The sequence below is a fragment of the Gaeumannomyces tritici genome (genome assembly GCF_000145635.1).
Source record: "Gaeumannomyces tritici R3-111a-1 unplaced genomic scaffold supercont2.1, whole genome shotgun sequence".
Classification (NCBI taxonomy): domain Eukaryota; kingdom Fungi; phylum Ascomycota; class Sordariomycetes; order Magnaporthales; family Magnaporthaceae; genus Gaeumannomyces; species Gaeumannomyces tritici.
In genome coordinates this window covers 5,262,958-5,279,271 of record NW_008804545.1, presented here as the reverse complement: position 1 = coordinate 5,279,271, position 16,314 = coordinate 5,262,958, and the positions used below count along the sequence as shown (strand labels likewise).

General features: G+C 57.1%; 4 protein-coding genes across 5 annotated transcripts; 2 read left to right on the top strand and 2 right to left on the bottom strand.

Annotated features, from left to right (window-relative positions):
- Nucleotides 1-669: 669 nt before the first annotated feature.
- GGTG_01679 (guanine nucleotide-binding protein subunit gamma) lies at nucleotides 670-1,129 on the top strand (the record flags this gene model as incomplete). The annotated part of the gene is made up of 2 exons (XM_009219448.1): nucleotides 670-830; nucleotides 1,009-1,129. 2 exons carry the CDS (start codon nucleotides 670-672, stop codon nucleotides 1,127-1,129), a joined length of 282 nt encoding a protein of 93 aa, XP_009217712.1.
- A 1,555-nt stretch (nucleotides 1,130-2,684) lies between these two features.
- GGTG_01678 (hypothetical protein) lies at nucleotides 2,685-5,015 on the top strand. Its single transcript, XM_009219447.1, has 3 exons — nucleotides 2,685-3,219; nucleotides 3,503-3,788; nucleotides 4,204-5,015. Exons 2-3 carry the CDS (start codon nucleotides 3,558-3,560, stop codon nucleotides 4,879-4,881), a joined length of 909 nt encoding a protein of 302 aa, XP_009217711.1. The 5' UTR covers nucleotides 2,685-3,219; nucleotides 3,503-3,557; the 3' UTR covers nucleotides 4,882-5,015.
- A 219-nt stretch (nucleotides 5,016-5,234) lies between these two features.
- Nucleotides 5,235-8,372, bottom strand: GGTG_01677 (the record flags this gene model as incomplete). 2 transcript variants are annotated; one of them, XM_009219446.1, is made up of 6 exons in its annotated part: nucleotides 5,235-5,765; nucleotides 5,869-5,897; nucleotides 6,018-6,317; nucleotides 6,389-6,790; nucleotides 7,033-7,380; nucleotides 7,551-8,372. In XM_009219446.1, the coding sequence occupies 5 exons, from the start codon at nucleotides 7,210-7,212 to the stop codon at nucleotides 5,747-5,749; spliced, it is 930 nt and encodes a 309-aa protein (XP_009217710.1). In that variant the 3' UTR covers nucleotides 5,235-5,746. The 2 variants fall into 2 exon arrangements, with proteins under 2 accessions (XP_009217710.1, XP_009217709.1); XM_009219445.1 differs by lacking the exon at nucleotides 7,551-8,372 and having other exon boundaries at nucleotides 5,642-5,897; nucleotides 7,033-7,212.
- Nucleotides 8,373-11,345: 2,973 nt separating this feature from the next.
- On the bottom strand, nucleotides 11,346-15,400 carry GGTG_01676 (bromodomain containing 1). Its single transcript, XM_009219444.1, has 3 exons — nucleotides 13,847-15,400; nucleotides 12,701-13,731; nucleotides 11,346-12,596 (listed from the first exon to the last, which is right to left on the bottom strand). The coding sequence occupies exons 1-3, from the start codon at nucleotides 15,329-15,331 to the stop codon at nucleotides 11,462-11,464; spliced, it is 3,651 nt and encodes a 1,216-aa protein (XP_009217708.1). The 5' UTR covers nucleotides 15,332-15,400; the 3' UTR covers nucleotides 11,346-11,461.
- Nucleotides 15,401-16,314: the final 914 nt, after the last annotated feature.

The window sequence follows — 16,314 nt, the reverse complement described above, 5'->3', positions numbered from 1 at the left end:
CCCTCCCCCCCCCCCCCCCCCCCCATTTTGCCCTTCTGCCCTTCTGCATCACGTCGGACAATATCTGTCCCTGCTTCCCACCCCTTGCAACCCAAAGTCAAAAAAGCCCAGGTGAAAACGGCAAGAGGTAGAAAAACAAACACCAGGCTCGTGATCTGGAACACGCGGTGCCGCAAACGAGAGGAGTCAGTCAGCAAGGAAAGAAAACGAAGTGAGAAAAAAAAGGAAACGAAAGAAAGAGCAAAAAAGGAGAGGCATCCTGGCGCCTGATGCTAGGGAGCCAGAGCCGGCACCAGCGGAAGGGTAAACAAAAGAACGAAAAAGAGCGCTCCAGACGCATCCCGAAAGGCTGGCGCTCGACGCCACCACCTCTACCTCGCAGCCACCTCACCTTCCCGCAATCGCCAGCATCACGCTCGCTCGCACTCTTTTCGCTGCCCCCGACCCCGTCGCTGACTTGTCGCCATGAATCCACCACAGGATAGCGAGTGTCCGGAAACTCAGGAGCAGCACCCTCAGAGCCGCCGCCCTGCCGCCGCCGGGAGCAGCAATAGCAGCAGCAGGCAACCCTCTCGAAGTGCACAGCCTGGCCCGTCGCGCCCACCCGCCGTCGCATCTCAGCCCTCTGTCGCCACCCGCGACTCGAGCCCGTCCGCCACCGTAGCCGAAATGCCGCAGTACACGTCGAGAGACATGGGCGACCCGTCGCAGATCAGGAGGAATAAGCAGAGCATGGCCGATCTGAAGCTGCGCCGGTTGACCGAGCTCAACAGTCGATTGAAGGAGGACCTGGAGCGGGAACGGATCCCCGTAAGCCAAGCATCCAAGAGGTAAGAGCAATGGCTTTTTTTTTTTTTTTTTGCCTTTCGCCGACATATTTCCGACTTCCCAAGTTGTCTTGTTTCCATCGCCCCGGTCGCCTGGTTCGTGGACAACGCGGGAGCAAACGGCGGCTTCGCGATTGCCAATCGGACACATGTGGTACTGACACTACTCGTCCCTCGAAAGCATAATTGCATACTGCAACAGCACCCGGGACTACATGGTCCCATCAGTTTGGTGCGTCGTCCCCAAGGGCGAGGATCCGTATGCGCCACAACAGAATGGCGGGTGCTGTCTGGTGATGTAGATGGCCCGGGTCAATCCGAAGTTACCAAATGGTTGCAGGCCGGACGAGGACGGCGAGGCAATACCGCGCCTTGTTACGCAACACTCGGCGCCAGCTCGATGTTTTGATATTGTCGAAGCGCTCCAGATACCCAAACTCGAAGTGGATCCGCAAAAGCTCAAGGGCAACGACGTGCCATCGGAAGGCTACTTTTTTTTCACTACTACGAGGAGATACCGACGACGAAGTAGATGTGGCGGACGCGCAAGATGAGGACGAGATCCCGACGGTGTCTGGAAAGAGAAGGGAAAAGAAAACAAGGGAGGAAGCTGAAATAGCCTGGAAGAAAGGGAGCGCCGACAAACAACCTCATCGCAACAAGTACCCACGAGGCACTTTGGGGAGCCGAACTTTCCACAGCCAGCGCGCCTTCCGGGACCTCGCGATGGCCTCATTCCCCCGTGTTTGCAGCGTTGGGTTGCGCAAGACGAAATGCATGCGACGGAGGACGGCAGGGTTCATCGGGCCTCACGATAATGGTATCTCCTCTACTCACCTCCTGCCTGCCTGGAGGTTTTCTTTCTATTTTCACTTATTCCTTGCTCGGATGGTTTCTTGATTCATTGGCAGACAAAGCAGGCTGCACTTTTTATCTTTCTTTTGTGTTTTTTTTTCTTCGCTCACTCTTGATGTAATAAACGCTTTTTATTCTTCTCCTTCCTCTGTTCTACTACTAGTCAATGACCCTTTAGTTATCTCCCTGTTTCTCGCTCTGCCTCGGCCCCTCCACCGCTGTTATTTCTGTCGACAACCAACACCCCATCTCTCCGTCAGTCCCCCATTTTTGTTTCCCTTTTTTTTCCTCGATCACGAACCGATTCCCACCATGGATGCGGCCAGCCGTCACCCTGTTTTCTTGAACATTTCTTACCCCTTGCTCCTGTCTACAGCGCTGCCCGTTTCACTCGTTCCCTCAAGTGCCCTGGGAAGCCCTGTGCTGGCGGCGCCATCTGCTATATCTCGTACGCGTTATTGCGGCATGCAATACCTTGACAAATGGACACCTATTTTTTTTCTTGCATATTGATATCTCGTATGACCCGCCTCGGTTGCTCATGTTTATGGGTGCTGCGGCCCGGCGCCTCGTATCTTTCTTTGGTCGTTCTCGTTGCTCGCAGGCGGATGCCGGGGTGACGTGACACAGGGAGACGGGCGTCTGAGGCCTTTGATGCAGAATCTGATACAGCAAACTTTTCCCGTGGCCCAGGCGATTCGTGTTTGGGGCTTGCCGCTGCCGCTGCTGTGGCTCCCGTCTCTTTTTTGATGCTCGTGGCCGACACGTCGTCCCGCAAGGCTTCCTCTCCAACCCATCCCACAAAGCCAACCCGCCTTATCCACATGGGCGCGGCTGACCACCTAATGGCCGCACACCTTTTTTTTTTCTTTATGCGCGGCATCGATGCCCACCTAGAACGCGGGGAGACCGCTCAGGGGTGTGCCGGCATGCGTCGCCCGACCTGGGAGGGGGTGGGTCGGAGGTGGTGGGTCACTTCACTGAGTACGGACGGACTTTGGAGGAAGGAGCCTTTAGCTGTCCTTTCCTTCTTGGTGCCAAGACCGTCTCGGGGCAGGCTCGAGGTGCTGCCTGCCGCTCGACTTCGTCTGCTCTTTTCTTTTTCTTTTTTCCTTCTTTTTTGCCCTTTTGTTATATACAAGCTTCTGTCTCTGGCCTCCCAGAAGTGTTTTTCCTCCCAAGCCCGCGGCCCCCATCTGACCAACCAATAGGCAGGGCTAGCCAACTAGCGAGGAGGCTACTACCTAGCCTGAGTTTTGAGTTCTTGAGAGGTACCCGTGCGCCAAACTCCACCATCTTGCCCGAGCTCCATGGCATTTTCGGGTGGAAGAGGCCCTCGCGCGCATCTTCTCACCATCCGAGAAGCTCCCCTGTAAAAAAAAAGCACGCACACACACACAAAGCGCCATGACCAACCAACCCCTCACCTAAGCTTGTCTCTCATCGGGGAAACACATGACAAACCTGCATGCTGTCTTGGTGGAACATCTCGATTGCCCGTTGTTTCCCCCTCAACACCGAAACACTCAGCAAAACAGTGAGAGGAACCCCCTTCACGGACCAGACTAGGCGTCAGGTCCCGGAAACACAGACACATGCCAACATACCCCCCTCGCAACCCACACGAACCTGCCCTCCTCCGCATCCATCGCCACTCCTCGCTCCCTCGCCAGCCGATGTGGATGTCGATCGAGCCTGTTCCTCGCCTCGCCCCATAACAGTCCCTTTTGTCCCCCATCCATCATTGAAAAGAGAAGAGATTAATATAGAGAGGGAGGGTGCGGGGGAGAAAGAAAAAAAGCTAACCTGACCTATCAAAGAAAACAAAAAGACGAGGAATATCAGCCGGCGGCGAGAGAAGAGGAGGCGGCATCGATGATTGGCAAGGAAAAAATGAGCGCCGAGCCCAAGCCACCACTGCCGCTGCCGTCATCGCCGCCCACCGTGGGCGCGACTACCCTGCCGCAACCCGCGCAGCCTGGCGGCACGCATGGTGATGACGAGGGCCGCCTGCCGTCTAGACCAGCCGTGGATGCTCAGATCCCGCTTCCCCGGGTCACGATTAAGTTTTGTACGCAGTGCAAGTGGATGCTCCGTGCGGCATATGTGCGTTTTTCTTCTTTTTCTTTCCGTGTATTCATCCATTCCATCACACTCGCGTCGTCCCCGGCTTGGATGAGAGGGGAAAGGGTGGGGAGAAAAACAACGGATCTACCGTCCTCTGAGCGGTATTCATCTATCCATACATCCCATTCACACACCCACACGCGCGGACCCGATGGGATGCCCGTTGTGCCTGCACGGGTAGAATGATACAGAGGAGTTGGAGGGGAACCAGCAGTCTTCCTAGCCTCGAGAGGCTACGCCCTGTACCCTCTTGCCCCCACCTAGGTACCTACCTACCTACCTACCTACCTACCTACTAGGTAGGCAAGTAGGTACCCAGGTAGACAACACATGGCCGGTAGGTGTAGCCACAGCGGAACGAGAACTGACAAACTGGGTGTTGGCGCGAGGCTAGTACGCCCAAGAGCTCCTTTCAACCTTTTCCACCTCCTTGGGCGAGGTTGCTCTCCAGCCAGCAACCGGCGGCGTCTTTGTCGTCCAGATACACCATGTCCCACCAACGCCAGAACCAGCATCATCATCATCAGCAGGCGTAGGAACAGTACCCCCACCCCCGGCGGCGGCGGCGGCCCTGGCGCGCACGCTCTGGGACCGCAAGGTGGACGGCGGCTTCCCCGAGACCAAGGAGCTCAAGCGTCGCCTGCGGGACGTCATCGAGCCCGGTCGGAACCTCGGCCACGTCGACCGGGATTACCCGCCCCGCCCGGCGCCGGCGGCTTCGGCCTCGGTCCGTGATGCTACTGTGGAGGAGAAAGGTGAGACGGCTAGTGCGCGGCAGGAATCTGTCGGCCGCCCTGTAGAAGTCGGCACTCCGCCGTCACAGCCTCGACCATCGCCAAAGATCACTGCAACGTCGACGGCACCCGAGCCCAAGGAGAGCGCGGTAGATAAGGTGGAGCGTATCATCCGCAAGATGGTAGAGGCGGAAGCGGAGCGTGAGAAACGGGCCGCCGAGTCCGAGGCCAAGGAAAAGGCTGCGGCGGCCGAACGCGTCGATCTCGCACACCGTGCCGCCGTCAGCGCGGCCGCTGACCTAGCTGGGTCCGAGCCAAAATGTGAGGACTGCCAGTAAAAGTCAGTCTATACTCGGTTGCGATATGGCAGAGAGGTAGGTACCTAGACAGCTAGGAAGCTACCTTGTGTACCTAAGAGACTCAAACCAACTGCCGTTGAACAATACAAATGGGAAGCTGCAAGACACATGAACTCGCTCAGCAGTCGTGGTCTGTCCACTCAACCCAAAGCCTCGCGACACGGCCTTGGCTTCCTCCATCCGCTCTCATGGGACGCAACTAAAGCTCACATATATGCTCGCTCGCCAGCATCAACCTAGTCGAAGTATTATCGAGGAGTGCCATACCCACCTGCTGAAGAGCCACCGGGCAAGGCGTCGGCTGCATTGGGAATCCTGGGCCTCAGCAATAGAATGCCCCCTGCTTAACAGGGTCCAGGCGACAGTCATCATAAAGGTCATAGTTGGTCAAAGTAGGATCGTTATCTATATTCCCCCGTTGATCAAGGATTGGCCATGCGTGCCAACCACAACACATCGACAACCATGCCTGCCCAATGGAAAGCTCTCGTCAAAGTTCGTTTGATTCCAACAAGTTGTGTGCATAATCCCGTCTTTTCTTGCTGCAGCAAGAGCCCAGAGCAGCGGTGCCATGAGGGCAATGGCCGACTGCTATGATTAGAATCGACGGTGCGTGTCGGTGGTGGCTGATCGGGACCGGCGGTGAAACCAGGGCCGTTGCAAAAAGAGTCTCAAAGAGGGGGAAGAAAAAAAAAGGAAACAAAATATGATTTTAAGCAGACGAGGCAAAAAAGAAGAATACGAAGTAGAAACTTCACAAGGCAAATGCGACACAGCGCCTAGCCGCTTGGGGGGGAGAGACAGAGAGCAGATGGGGTCCTCGGTGGTGGCGATCGAGAAGAAACTAGCGGCCGCGTCCGAACCTAGAAGACCGAAGCGGGTTGGTGTGAATTCACTGTTCAGGGTTTGGACGAGTTGGTCCTGGAGGAAGCATTGGAGCTTCTGCCTCCTAGGCGTTGAACGTACTTTTGTTTCTTCTCAGCTGGCTTGAGGATCTATAGGCAAGACCGCGGTTTTCTGTCAGTCAAACTGCTTCTCTCGTCTGGTGACGCTTAACTCGGAAGATGTACGGATGCTCCGCGGGGATGGCAGAGCTAGAGGTAAGATCAACGAACCTGGAAGGAGCACAGCAAGCTCTCGTCGACCGACATCATAGCACCGGCATTGTCGAACTCTCCACAGTAGTTGGGTGCACTGAACAGGGTGACCAGTTGGCGTTTGGAGAAGAATTCGTAGCCATCCTCGACCACTTGGTGGGCGCGGCAGATCAGATCCATGTCGTGCTTCTGGAGGAAGCGCGAGACCACGTCAGGGCCAAATGTGAAGGACACTCCGCGATCGTTCTCGCTCCAGCCAGTGATGTCCTTATCGGGATCAGACCACAGAAGGTCGCAGAGCAGGCCGCAGTCGGGAATCTGCAGAGAAGGCCAAGATTAGTACCATGTTAGTGCTCAGCCTACCGCCAGATATCCATGTGTGTACTCACGTCAGTTGGGCGCATGACTCGGCGGATCTGCTCCATGGAATTCAGGTCGGGGCTCAGGCCACCGTGCATTGTGAAGATCTTTTCGTCGATGATGGCAGCGATGGGTAGGCAGTTGAAGCAGTCGGTGAACGTCTTCCAGAGCTTGATGTTATACCGGCGTTTGCATTCGTCGTAAAAACCGTAGATACGGTTGATCGACGCGCATTCGTGGTTTCCTCGAAGGATGAAGAAATTTTCCGGGTACTTGATCTTGTAGGCGAGAAGAAGGCAGATGGTCTCGAGCGACTGCTTGCCTCGGTCGACATAGTCGCCAAGGAAGAGGTAGTTGGCCTCGGGAGGGAAACCGCCATATTCGAAGAGCCGGAGCAGGTCGTAGTACTGCCCATGTATATCACCACAAATCTGACGATGGACAGCATGGTGAGTGATTGAGCCGTCAAGATACAGCCAAATAGACGGGGGAGAATGGGACCATCAGGCAAGAGCAAATAATCTCAAGGAAGACCCGACTCCAGCAAGGTATAGCGGTAATGCAGAGTCTAGGGGGCCAATATGTTGACATGTCCTAAAGGAGGCGTGCAACATGGCGCATCGAAGAAAAAAAAAGAAGAAAAAAGGGCCAATACGAGTTGCGTGGCACTGACCTTAATAGGAGCTTCGAGTTCAAGTAGGATGGGCTGTGAGATGAAGATCTCTCGAGCCTTAGTGCAGAGGTATCTGATCTCGGCCTCGAGCAGCTGGACCTGCTTTCCGGGACGACTACCCCGGACCTCGAGCAGTCGGTCGATGATGGAGTCGAGATCAACGTCGTGCTGATCCGCCATCTTTGTCTTTGGCGCCTGCCGCGGAGCTGGCGGGTTGTGGTGGGCGAGACGAGATGAAGTCGCTGGCGAACCCTTCTTGATGGCAGCCTCGGAGCGGGGTCTGGGAAGGGGGCGGGACTCTCTCTACCGGCCAGCCGCTCGCGACGAGACGATGGACCTCCGGGAACACTTAATTACGAGGTTGTCAGCGGACGAGAGGGATCGTAGGACCAGGCCGACGGCGACGAGCGGGATGAGGGTTGCTGTGAGTGGGCAGAGAGATGTGGGGGGACGACGAGGTTGTTGGGGCGGATGAGGCAGTCATTCAATGGTGAGTCGGGTGCGATGGCTCGACGTACACTCAGACGGCGCTCGCGTGGGCAAAAGGAGCAGCTCAATGTATATGGAATGGATGCCACGATGATGCCGCAAGATTTGCCGATGGAGATGTGTCGATTTGCGCTGGCGGGAGTCGCTTTGGATTGCGTCGTCGAAATTGCTGCTGCCAGCTGGTTGGTGGGGGGCGACTTTCGCGGCGTCGGTGGCGGCGAGTGGGCTCCTGGATTAACGCTCTTGGGGGCTCGGTGGGCAGTGTTTACAGAACAAACTTGTCGCGTCGAAAAATTTCTCGGCAGCTCGTTTGTCAGCGTCGGGTGGGTATGGTTGCGGCCAGAGGGCCTTTGTCGCCTGTAGCCCGGAGAGATGGGCTTGTCGGGGTAGGCTTGATGGGAAAATGACGGTTGCGAGGGACGATGCGGGAGAAAAAAAAAATCTAAAAGGGAAAATTGCCGGCAGCAAGGTCGGCGGCGGGAAGGGCAGCCAGCGAGGTGGTTGAGCGCGGGTGGTTTTGTGGCTTCTATTTTTTTTTCTTTCCCTCTTTCTGGGGGGTTTGGCAAAGCCTGCCAGTCGCCGGAATCCGCGGGTGCAATGTTATTTTTTGTTTGTTGACCGTGCGGCAGGTCAACAGTCCAAGTTGATGCTGTGTGTAGAGATGAATGAATCCAGTATCAAGATGGTGTAATCTGCTCCGGCGCGCCGGTTGGGAGACGGTTGTCGCAGGGTGGTAGGTGCCTTTGGTCAAGGACTTTGGTCGCCGAGATCTGTCTGCTGGGTAGGAGAAGATGTTGGGTGTGTGTCGGTGGGGAGGTGCCAGGCCTGCGGGAGAAGGGGGAAAAAGCGAGCTGGACAGGAGACTGAAGGCCGGCTCTGCTTCAGTTTCGTATCTGGCAGGAGGGAGCATGGGAGGGCGAGCATGGACGGGGGGCCCCCGCCCTTGAGGCGACTGGGGCGGGTGATTGGCCAGCCCGGGTTCTGGCAACCCAATGGTGGAGAGGTACCTGGCTGCTGGGGCTGTGTGCCTGCTTACACCGCCAAAACGTCACCGTTCAGGTACTGAGAGAATGAATGGCCTCCACCACTACTAGCAGCCCTGTCCATCTGCCAACCTAACGCATGCGAGCTTGTTTGCTGGCTGCCACGGCCGTGATGCTTGCCGCGCGATAGGTAGGGGATGCCGAGAACCTAAATTGGTAGTACCCGACTGCCTGGTCGTGCGTCAGGCCTGGGGGCTTGAGTGAGCACGCCTTTGTGCGGAAATGGCTGGCACGGCTGGCACGGCTGGCAGCCCACCCACATCACCTCCATCCTCGCTCGTCACATTCCAGCCCACGCTCTGAAGCGGACGGCTCCTGCTCACATGGCTCTTGAACCCGCACCACACCATGGCGGCAACTCGAACCATGGATGTCTGTCCCGACCTGCGCTGGATGGAGCTCTTCGTCGGCACTTTGCCGCCCCTTCCCTTCCCTGACACATTCCATCGTTCCCTGGAGTCGCGCGCATAAGTCGCCGGCACAGCTGACGACCCCTGCGCCAGAAAGCTCACCCCAGTCCCAGCCTCATTTGACCCCTTCTCATAACTAAACCAAACCGCAGTCGTATGATGGAGATGTGCCCGATTGGAGCTGCCGGACAATATCCTGATACCTGCCTCTTGGGCCAACCGGCTGTGCTACAGACAGGACAGACAGGCGCCAGGCTAGTCCCCCCGACAAGACCGGGAAGGCATCATCAAGTGGTAGGTACTAAGGTATGCCTACAGGCAGCAAGCACGGTAGCACGACCTTGGCAGCCACCGGTCTCGCCCACTGACCTCTTGGCGAGCGGCGCCCGAGTCTTGGGCTCCAATTTCTTGCGCACGCCGCAGCAGGGAATCAACCTCATCGCCCTAATGCGCATTCTGAATCTATAGGGCACCCTTCCAAGGTTTCCTCTCATTGATATTACTTGCCCCTGCCTCGCTGTCTCGGTGCGGCGCCGCTCTGCTTCTGCACCTGGCATCTACGACGGACAGCTCTTCAACATGCAAGCATCATCCTTTCTCCATCCCTCTTCTCTTCCTTCTCCTTTCTGCTCCCTCATCTAAACTCGTGACCCAACAATAGACCGCCTGCCTCGCAGCGGCTGGGAAGTGGGTACCTATGTAGCGTGAAGGCGAGATGCGATGCCAGCACCCCGACCCTCACCAACAGACCGATCGGGAAACAATTTGGGCCACCTCCCAAGACCAGCGGGCGGTTCGCGCCCGGCCCCCTGATCCATGTGTGCAAGAAATTTGTATAGGGCATCCGTCCCATCCCATCAGCCTCGAATTGCTTGCGCCGTTGGCCCCCGCAGGGCGGGCACCGAATGGACGGACGGCTCCAGTATCTGCACATCACGAGGTAGGTGTGGGGGGCGGCCTTCCAGTGGAGAGAGAGCCCTGTTCTGTTCTCTCCCGTTCTCTCTATTATTATTTTATCTTTTAAATTTTTTAAATTTTTTTTTTGTTTTTCCTGCAAGCACCTGCCGGGACACGGTCCTTCATTCGTCTTCGATCAGCCACAACCCGACCTTATCTCTTGTTTCCGCATCGGAGAAATGTGAAGCCTTGAGAAAAAGCCACCACGTTGTGTTGGTACCGCAATGATCTGCCAGATCTTCGTCATGATCGGCCTTGGAGCGAGGCGGCTCGGTTCCCTTGCCCCCCCTCAGTTATTATAATGTTAGATAGGTAGGTACCACATATCTGCACCCATGTACACATGACCCCCTGTTTACGACATTTTCTTATATCATTATACCCCAACTCCGGGCGACTGGCTCCTAGCAGGGCTGCACCTTCGCCGCGTAAACTGTGCCCATTATGCTTCTTCATCTCTACCCTCGAGTGCCGTCGAATTCCTGGCCTCCAGAACAAACAAGGGATATAAGGGCGAGAAATACATCGGAATCATTCATTTCCTGATGGGTTGGACGAGAGAGGAAATCTAGGGATATTCGGCTCTTCCCCGCACGTGGCTCCCCAGGGCCCCTCCATTTGCTCGTTGCCGACCGGGGGTTTTTCTTCTGTTTTTTTATTTCCCCACTCTACATACGTCAGCCTGCTATATCCCGTAGTGCAGAACACGTGACTCCCACAGCTGTGATCACTGCGACATTGCTCAGAGGCCATGCTACAGCGCCAAGGAATTACCAGAGACCTTGATATGCCGGTTCAAGTGCAGATATCATATCCCAATTTTTCCCGAGACCAAATCAAAGGAATGACACACGATCTATGTAACGGCATTGTTCGTGCCAGGTTCGGGGAATCGATTAATTGGTCCAGAACCGAGCAGATCGGGCATTTCAGACTAGGAAACGGTAAGCGGCCAGAAGGGCAAGTGGCAAATGACATGGAAAACGAGCAGGCTGGTTTTCGACGCCGTGGTAGCGAATCTCTCCCCCCGAGTAGGTCTTGGTGTATCTCACAGGAACAAGAAGAAGAAGAAGAAGAGAAACAGAGAAGAGTAGAACCTAAGGCAGAGGAGGCGCAAGTGAAAGAGAGCACACGTCAGAAGCGTGCTGCTGGAACGCCGTGCTGAGGTACCGAGTTCGGATAAAAAATAAAAGACAGGGGATGAGAAGATAAAACGTTCCGAGAAATCAAAAACCAAGCCGGATGATAAAAAAAAACCGATCAAAAACAATACTAGGTGGGGCCCACCACATGACCATATAAGCGTCGCGATCAGTTCGGAAATCCCAAGCTGGCCTCGATACCCCAGTGACGGGTGGTCAGAGGTCAGCGCCAAAAAGATGAATCAAAAAGAAAAAGCCGCGGGGGTTATGGTACAGAGAAAAAGAAATAAACGAGTCGAAAAGAATACGAAGTAAAAAAAAAAAAAAAAAAAAGGGCGAAGAGGGAGGGCCCCTTTGCTGCCCAGAATTTCCTGCCTTGGGTCACCGACTATCGTCTTCTAGCCGAAGCCCTGACCCCCTTCCTGAACTTGGCGCCGCCGCCGCTCCTCTTGCGCGCAGACGGGGTGGCCAGAGACGCGCTCACCGTCGCCTCGGCGGCCGGGTTGACGGGCGAGGCCGTGATGGTGCTGTCCTCGACGTCGAACTCGAGCCCGTTGAGCTCCTCGTCGTCCATGTCCGTCAGGTCCTCGCTCAGGCTGCGGACGGCGTCCCTGCCCGGCCATTGCTCCTCGGCCGCCGACGTGCCCTCAACGCTGAAGCCCTTGAGGTACCAAGGCAGCCCGCCGTCGGTCAGCACGTCCGTCGCCCCGCCTCCAAGACCGCCGTTTGACTGCGGCGGCGTGAGCGGCCCCGTGTGCGCCGGCTGCGCCATGGGCATGTAGTCGCCATCCGCAGGAGGCGTGTCTGAAGGCTTGACGGTGCCGTTGGCCATGACCATGTCGTTCTTGTCCAGAGTCACCTGCACAACCTGGTCTGCCACTGACGGTGTTGACGACATGGAGCCATTGGCCTTTGCCAAGGAATTGTCCATGTGGGTCGTAACCACGATACTGCCGGGGTCATGGTCGACTGCCTCGTCAACCTCCATACCATCTCCAGCTCCGGACGGGTCCTCCTCGTTCTCGACAAGAGTCACCACATGCTCGCCCTGGCCGGCCACGATGATTTGGCCTTCGTCGAGTGTATCCACCATGACAACGTCCTGGTCCGCCTCGACCGGTGCTTCATCCTGGGAGACGGTGATAGATGCCTGTCTCAGCTCCACGCTTGCGTCGATCATTCCCTCCAATTCCTTAACCATATTCTCAAAAGGCTTGTTGGCAATGTCAGCCTCGGCGCGTAGTGCATTCTCCAGGTGCGGCTGGACCGCCTTGAGCATCCGCTTGCCCAGTCGCTTGCGGTCTCTGGCTTCCGAAAAGCCACTGGATTTGGCAGGCGAAGTGTCTGCATGTTCGGGGGCTGTTTGGGCCGGTTGCGACTTTGACGCGGCGGGGGCCGAGTTGATGCCAACATGGATTACCTCACACAGGTCGTGTGCAAAAGAGAGCGTCGTGGTGTAGTATCGTGCCTCAAGTTTGCTCTGTAGTCCTGCCAGGCCATCCTGGAAGACGCTCTTGTCGAGCCTGGAGAAGGGTGCCTTGTTAGTATGAGTGCCGTACGGATATGCATAATACAACCAGACCAGTAAGGCGACGGAGGGCTAGGGATGTGAGTGTGTCCAACTTACGCAATAGCCTTCTCGATGACCGGTAACAACAACTTGAAAATAGGGAAATAGCACGTGTCGACAAACTCTTGCTGAAGCTCGGCCTCCTCCAGCTTGTCACGCTCGCGCTTCACGATCTCCTCCGACAGAGTCTTGAGCTGTTCCAGATCCCGGAGGAGCGTTTTTGCAAACTCGATCCTCCTCTGCAGTCTCGGCTTGCCAGACGGCCCCATGGCACTAAAGTTGCGCCGTGTCAGCTCCATCGATGAGAAGGTCTCCATCTGCAGCTGCAGGCGCTTCAAAAGTGCCGCGCCCCGTCGTGATTCACGCTTCAGGGTCCAGTATCTGCAGGCCTCGGCCACGAAATCTTTCCTCTTGCTAAAAGGAAACCGCTGCATTGCGCCTTCGACGTTGGTGAGGACGGCCAGGGGGATCACGGGGGCGCCAGAAGGCAGCCTCCACCAGCACTTTTGCGGCTGGCCCCTCTTCTTGTCCGATAGGACCGCGTTGACCTTTACGCCAGTCATCTGCGACTCCTCCGCAGCGTGGTCGGGGATGGCGTGGCGGTGGGTGGCAGCGAGCTCCGCGGCAGAATCTTGGCTCGCCGCCCAGAGCCTCCCCTTCATGGCCTTTTTGTAAAACCTCTTGGCCGCTTTGGTAGCCTGGGCCACGTTGTTCTCCTTGGTGTAGTCTGCTGGACAGTGCTTGTCGCAGAAGGCCTTGAGAATCATGTTGCCATCCAGCACAGCGAGAGCGCCTTGGCTGTTCTTCATCTTTAGATATAGCCGTGCCCTCCTCGCGCACGTGACATGGAATGCCTGGTAACAGGCCTTGTTACCACACTGTATACAGGCACCCATGCGCTGATTGCAGAGATAGCATGTCAGCCTCCAACGGGTCTTGGGCACCTTCTCCACGTCCATGACCGGCTCCATGAATGTGTGGTTGCCCAGCGATATTTCTGGAATCCACATGGAGCATAGCAGATGCGCCCATTTGGACGAGTTGGTTTGCTTGAAGGCCCCATCTGTGTTGGGGCAGAAGATGCATGTCTGTGAGGCGGGAGCGGGCACAACGTCAGTGACATGTCTTGCTAGACCCAAACGCAAGGGCTTGGGATGGCAACAACAGCACACTAGGTTATTGGGACTGGGACTTGGGACTTACCGGGATGCCCCGCCCTATCAGTTGGCACTTCCGGCAGAGCCATTGGCCCTCGGGAATGAAGGGAACGCCGTAGCATTCTTGATGGACGGCAAGATCGCAGCCATCGCAAAACACTATTGCATTCGTGTTTTCGCAGTCGCCGTCGTCGCAAATGGCGCATTTACTATCCTGCTCCTCGCCAGCCTGCGTCTCGCCGTTCACGGCCGCGGCCGAGCTCGATCGCGGCCTGTGGGTCTGCGGTGGTTTGGGGTTGGGCTTCGGTATCCTCTTCTCTAGGGCGTGCCACTCTTTCTCGATCCTGGTGATTGTGATCTCGAATATCTCTCGCGTTATCGTCTCGAGGCTGCCTTCCTTGCGGCGCTCATTGTATTTCTCTAGCCACATGTCGTCCTGCTCGTCCATGTCGTACTCAACCCGACCGAGCGCGTTGGCGGGGGAGGCTCCCGAGCCGGCATCGGCTTTGGCCACAGAAGACTGCTCCGCGTCCTCGTCGACGTTTGCGTCTGCGGATTTGATGAGCATCCGGTCGGGTCGTACATAGTTGTCGCTCTCTTGGTACCCCACGTTCATCATGGACTTCTCGACGTATCGAGCCTGTCCAAAAGTCTTACTTTCGAACAGCGCTATACGGTCCGTGTTGCGGTAGGAAGGTTGCTTGAGGTCCAGCCGCTCCTTTGGTGTTTGGTTGTGGATGGGGAGCACCTTGGGAACCTTTGGGGTCATGGACAGGTCCATCCGGCCCCCGAAGAGCGTGTTTGTGTCCCTGGGCGGCCTCCCGACCCTGCGCCGCGTGGTAGGCGGAGCGTCCACGGGAGTCTCGGGGGCGCCATCTTGGGCAGTTTTGTTATCCTCGTCCTGATCCTTGTGGGGCGAGGCACCCAACGGGGTCGGTGCGCCGACGGTGAGCGTCTGAGAGGACGGCTTTGGTGTCGGCGCCACGGGCTTGGCAGTGCCGTCAACATCTTCTGCGTGGAACACCATAAAGGTGGCCTCGATGTCGAGGTTGGGGTGGAACTCTTCCCAACCGCGCTCCTCGCGCGGCTTGTAGCCCTCGCTCTGTATGACGGCGCTGGTGATAGCAGCGGCCGAGCTGAACTGCTCGTCATCGGGCTCAAACCTGCTCGTGGCGGTCCGTGTTCGCGTGCTGCGCTCCCGCCGGGGGAAAGCGGGGGCGGACGAGGCGCCGAGAGGGTTCTGGGAGGAGGATGAGGTGGGCTTGGGGGTGGACGAGGCGGCGCCGGACGCAGGTCCGGGGGCCCGTGGGCGGGTGACGCTGGGCTCAGCCGGGATCTCGGTGCCGTCCTCGTCGACGAAGCGACCGCCGCCGCCTGGGCCGCCGGGGACGTATCGTCGTTTCTTGTGGGGAGGCTCAGTCGCACTCCCCGAGGCGCGGCTGGATCGCGCCGTGGTGGCTGTGGAGACTCGCGGGCGGCCGCGACGGCGCGACGGCGTCTCTCGCCGCGGTGTTGACGGTGCAGAAGGCATCTCGGGTGGCGTCCAGGTGGGAAGGCATCAAATCGCGCGTGTGTTTGCGAGCAGATGAGGGGAAGATGGGTGACCGTTCGGGGCGGAAAACAGACAGGTGGACGCGACTGTCTTGCGATGAGGTTGAGGCACCTTAGTCACACTAGCCAGATTGGGAACCATGGACGGAGGAGCACCCTGCTCGATCCACTTTTTGTCAGCCGCCAGGGGGGGGCCAAAGCAAACACGTGATCGGCCGCCCGCCACCCCACGCATGCTTCCCCAGACAAGCAGATGGCGCGGCGATTGGGTCTGTCATGGATAGCGGATGCTCGTCATGGAGGATCCCACCTGAGGGCCATTCCGTTTGTGGTGGTGTATCGAACCCGGGCTGACAACGTCCTACATCAAAGCCTACCACTTCCTGTAGGTACCTGTACCTAGTACATACACAATACACACCAGGCACATATGGGCAGATGCATAGGCGCCCATCCAGGCGGGGCCCTCAGTTGTCGATTGGTTCAACCAGATGCATTCCACGTCGCCTCACCCTTCCTTCCGTCCCGAAAGAGCTTCCCCGACAATTGCGTTCGCGTTGCCAAATGCGCGTTGCTGTGGGATTGTCGCTGTTCATTGGCCAACGTCTCAGTGTGGTGGTGAATAAAGTGGCGGCACCCAACCAGCCCCATCTCCGTTTCGTCAGGCGCAAGAGAGGACTCCCGCTGCCCGTAGGGTTCTATGCCAAGACATATGTGCCTGTCACACACGCAGGCCATCCGTCTCTCGCGAAACCTAACCGGCATGTCTTTTCGTCCCCGCCGATGGAAGCCCAATCAATTTATGCGCTTCTCTCCTCCTCCCCACCGTGGCACGACAGCCATGTCAGTCTGGCGCTTTTTTTTTTACTGTAGCTTTTTTGTGGTGATCGCCGTGTAGATCGGATCGCCCATTGCTTGCCAAACTATCCCGATTTATTCGTTGACGTAATCGCGGCAGCGAAG

Excerpts from the sequence above, each read along its gene's own strand:
- GGTG_01676 (XM_009219444.1), bottom strand. The coding sequence starts at position 15,331 with ATGCCTTCTGCACCGTCAACACCGCGGCGAGAGACGCCGTCGCGCCGT. Across the intron at positions 13,732-13,846 it reads TGATAGGGCGGGGCATCCCG|ACATGCATCTTCTGCCCCAA; the intron begins GTAAGTCCCAAG and ends CCCGCCTCACAG. Across the intron at positions 12,597-12,700 it reads GTCATCGAGAAGGCTATTGC|GCTCGACAAGAGCGTCTTCC; the intron begins GTAAGTTGGACA and ends ACCCTTCTCCAG.
- GGTG_01678 (XM_009219447.1), top strand. The coding sequence starts at position 3,558 with ATGATTGGCAAGGAAAAAATGAGCGCCGAGCCCAAGCCACCACTGCCG. Across the intron at positions 3,789-4,203 it reads GGATGCTCCGTGCGGCATAT|TACGCCCAAGAGCTCCTTTC; the intron begins GTGCGTTTTTCT and ends GCGCGAGGCTAG.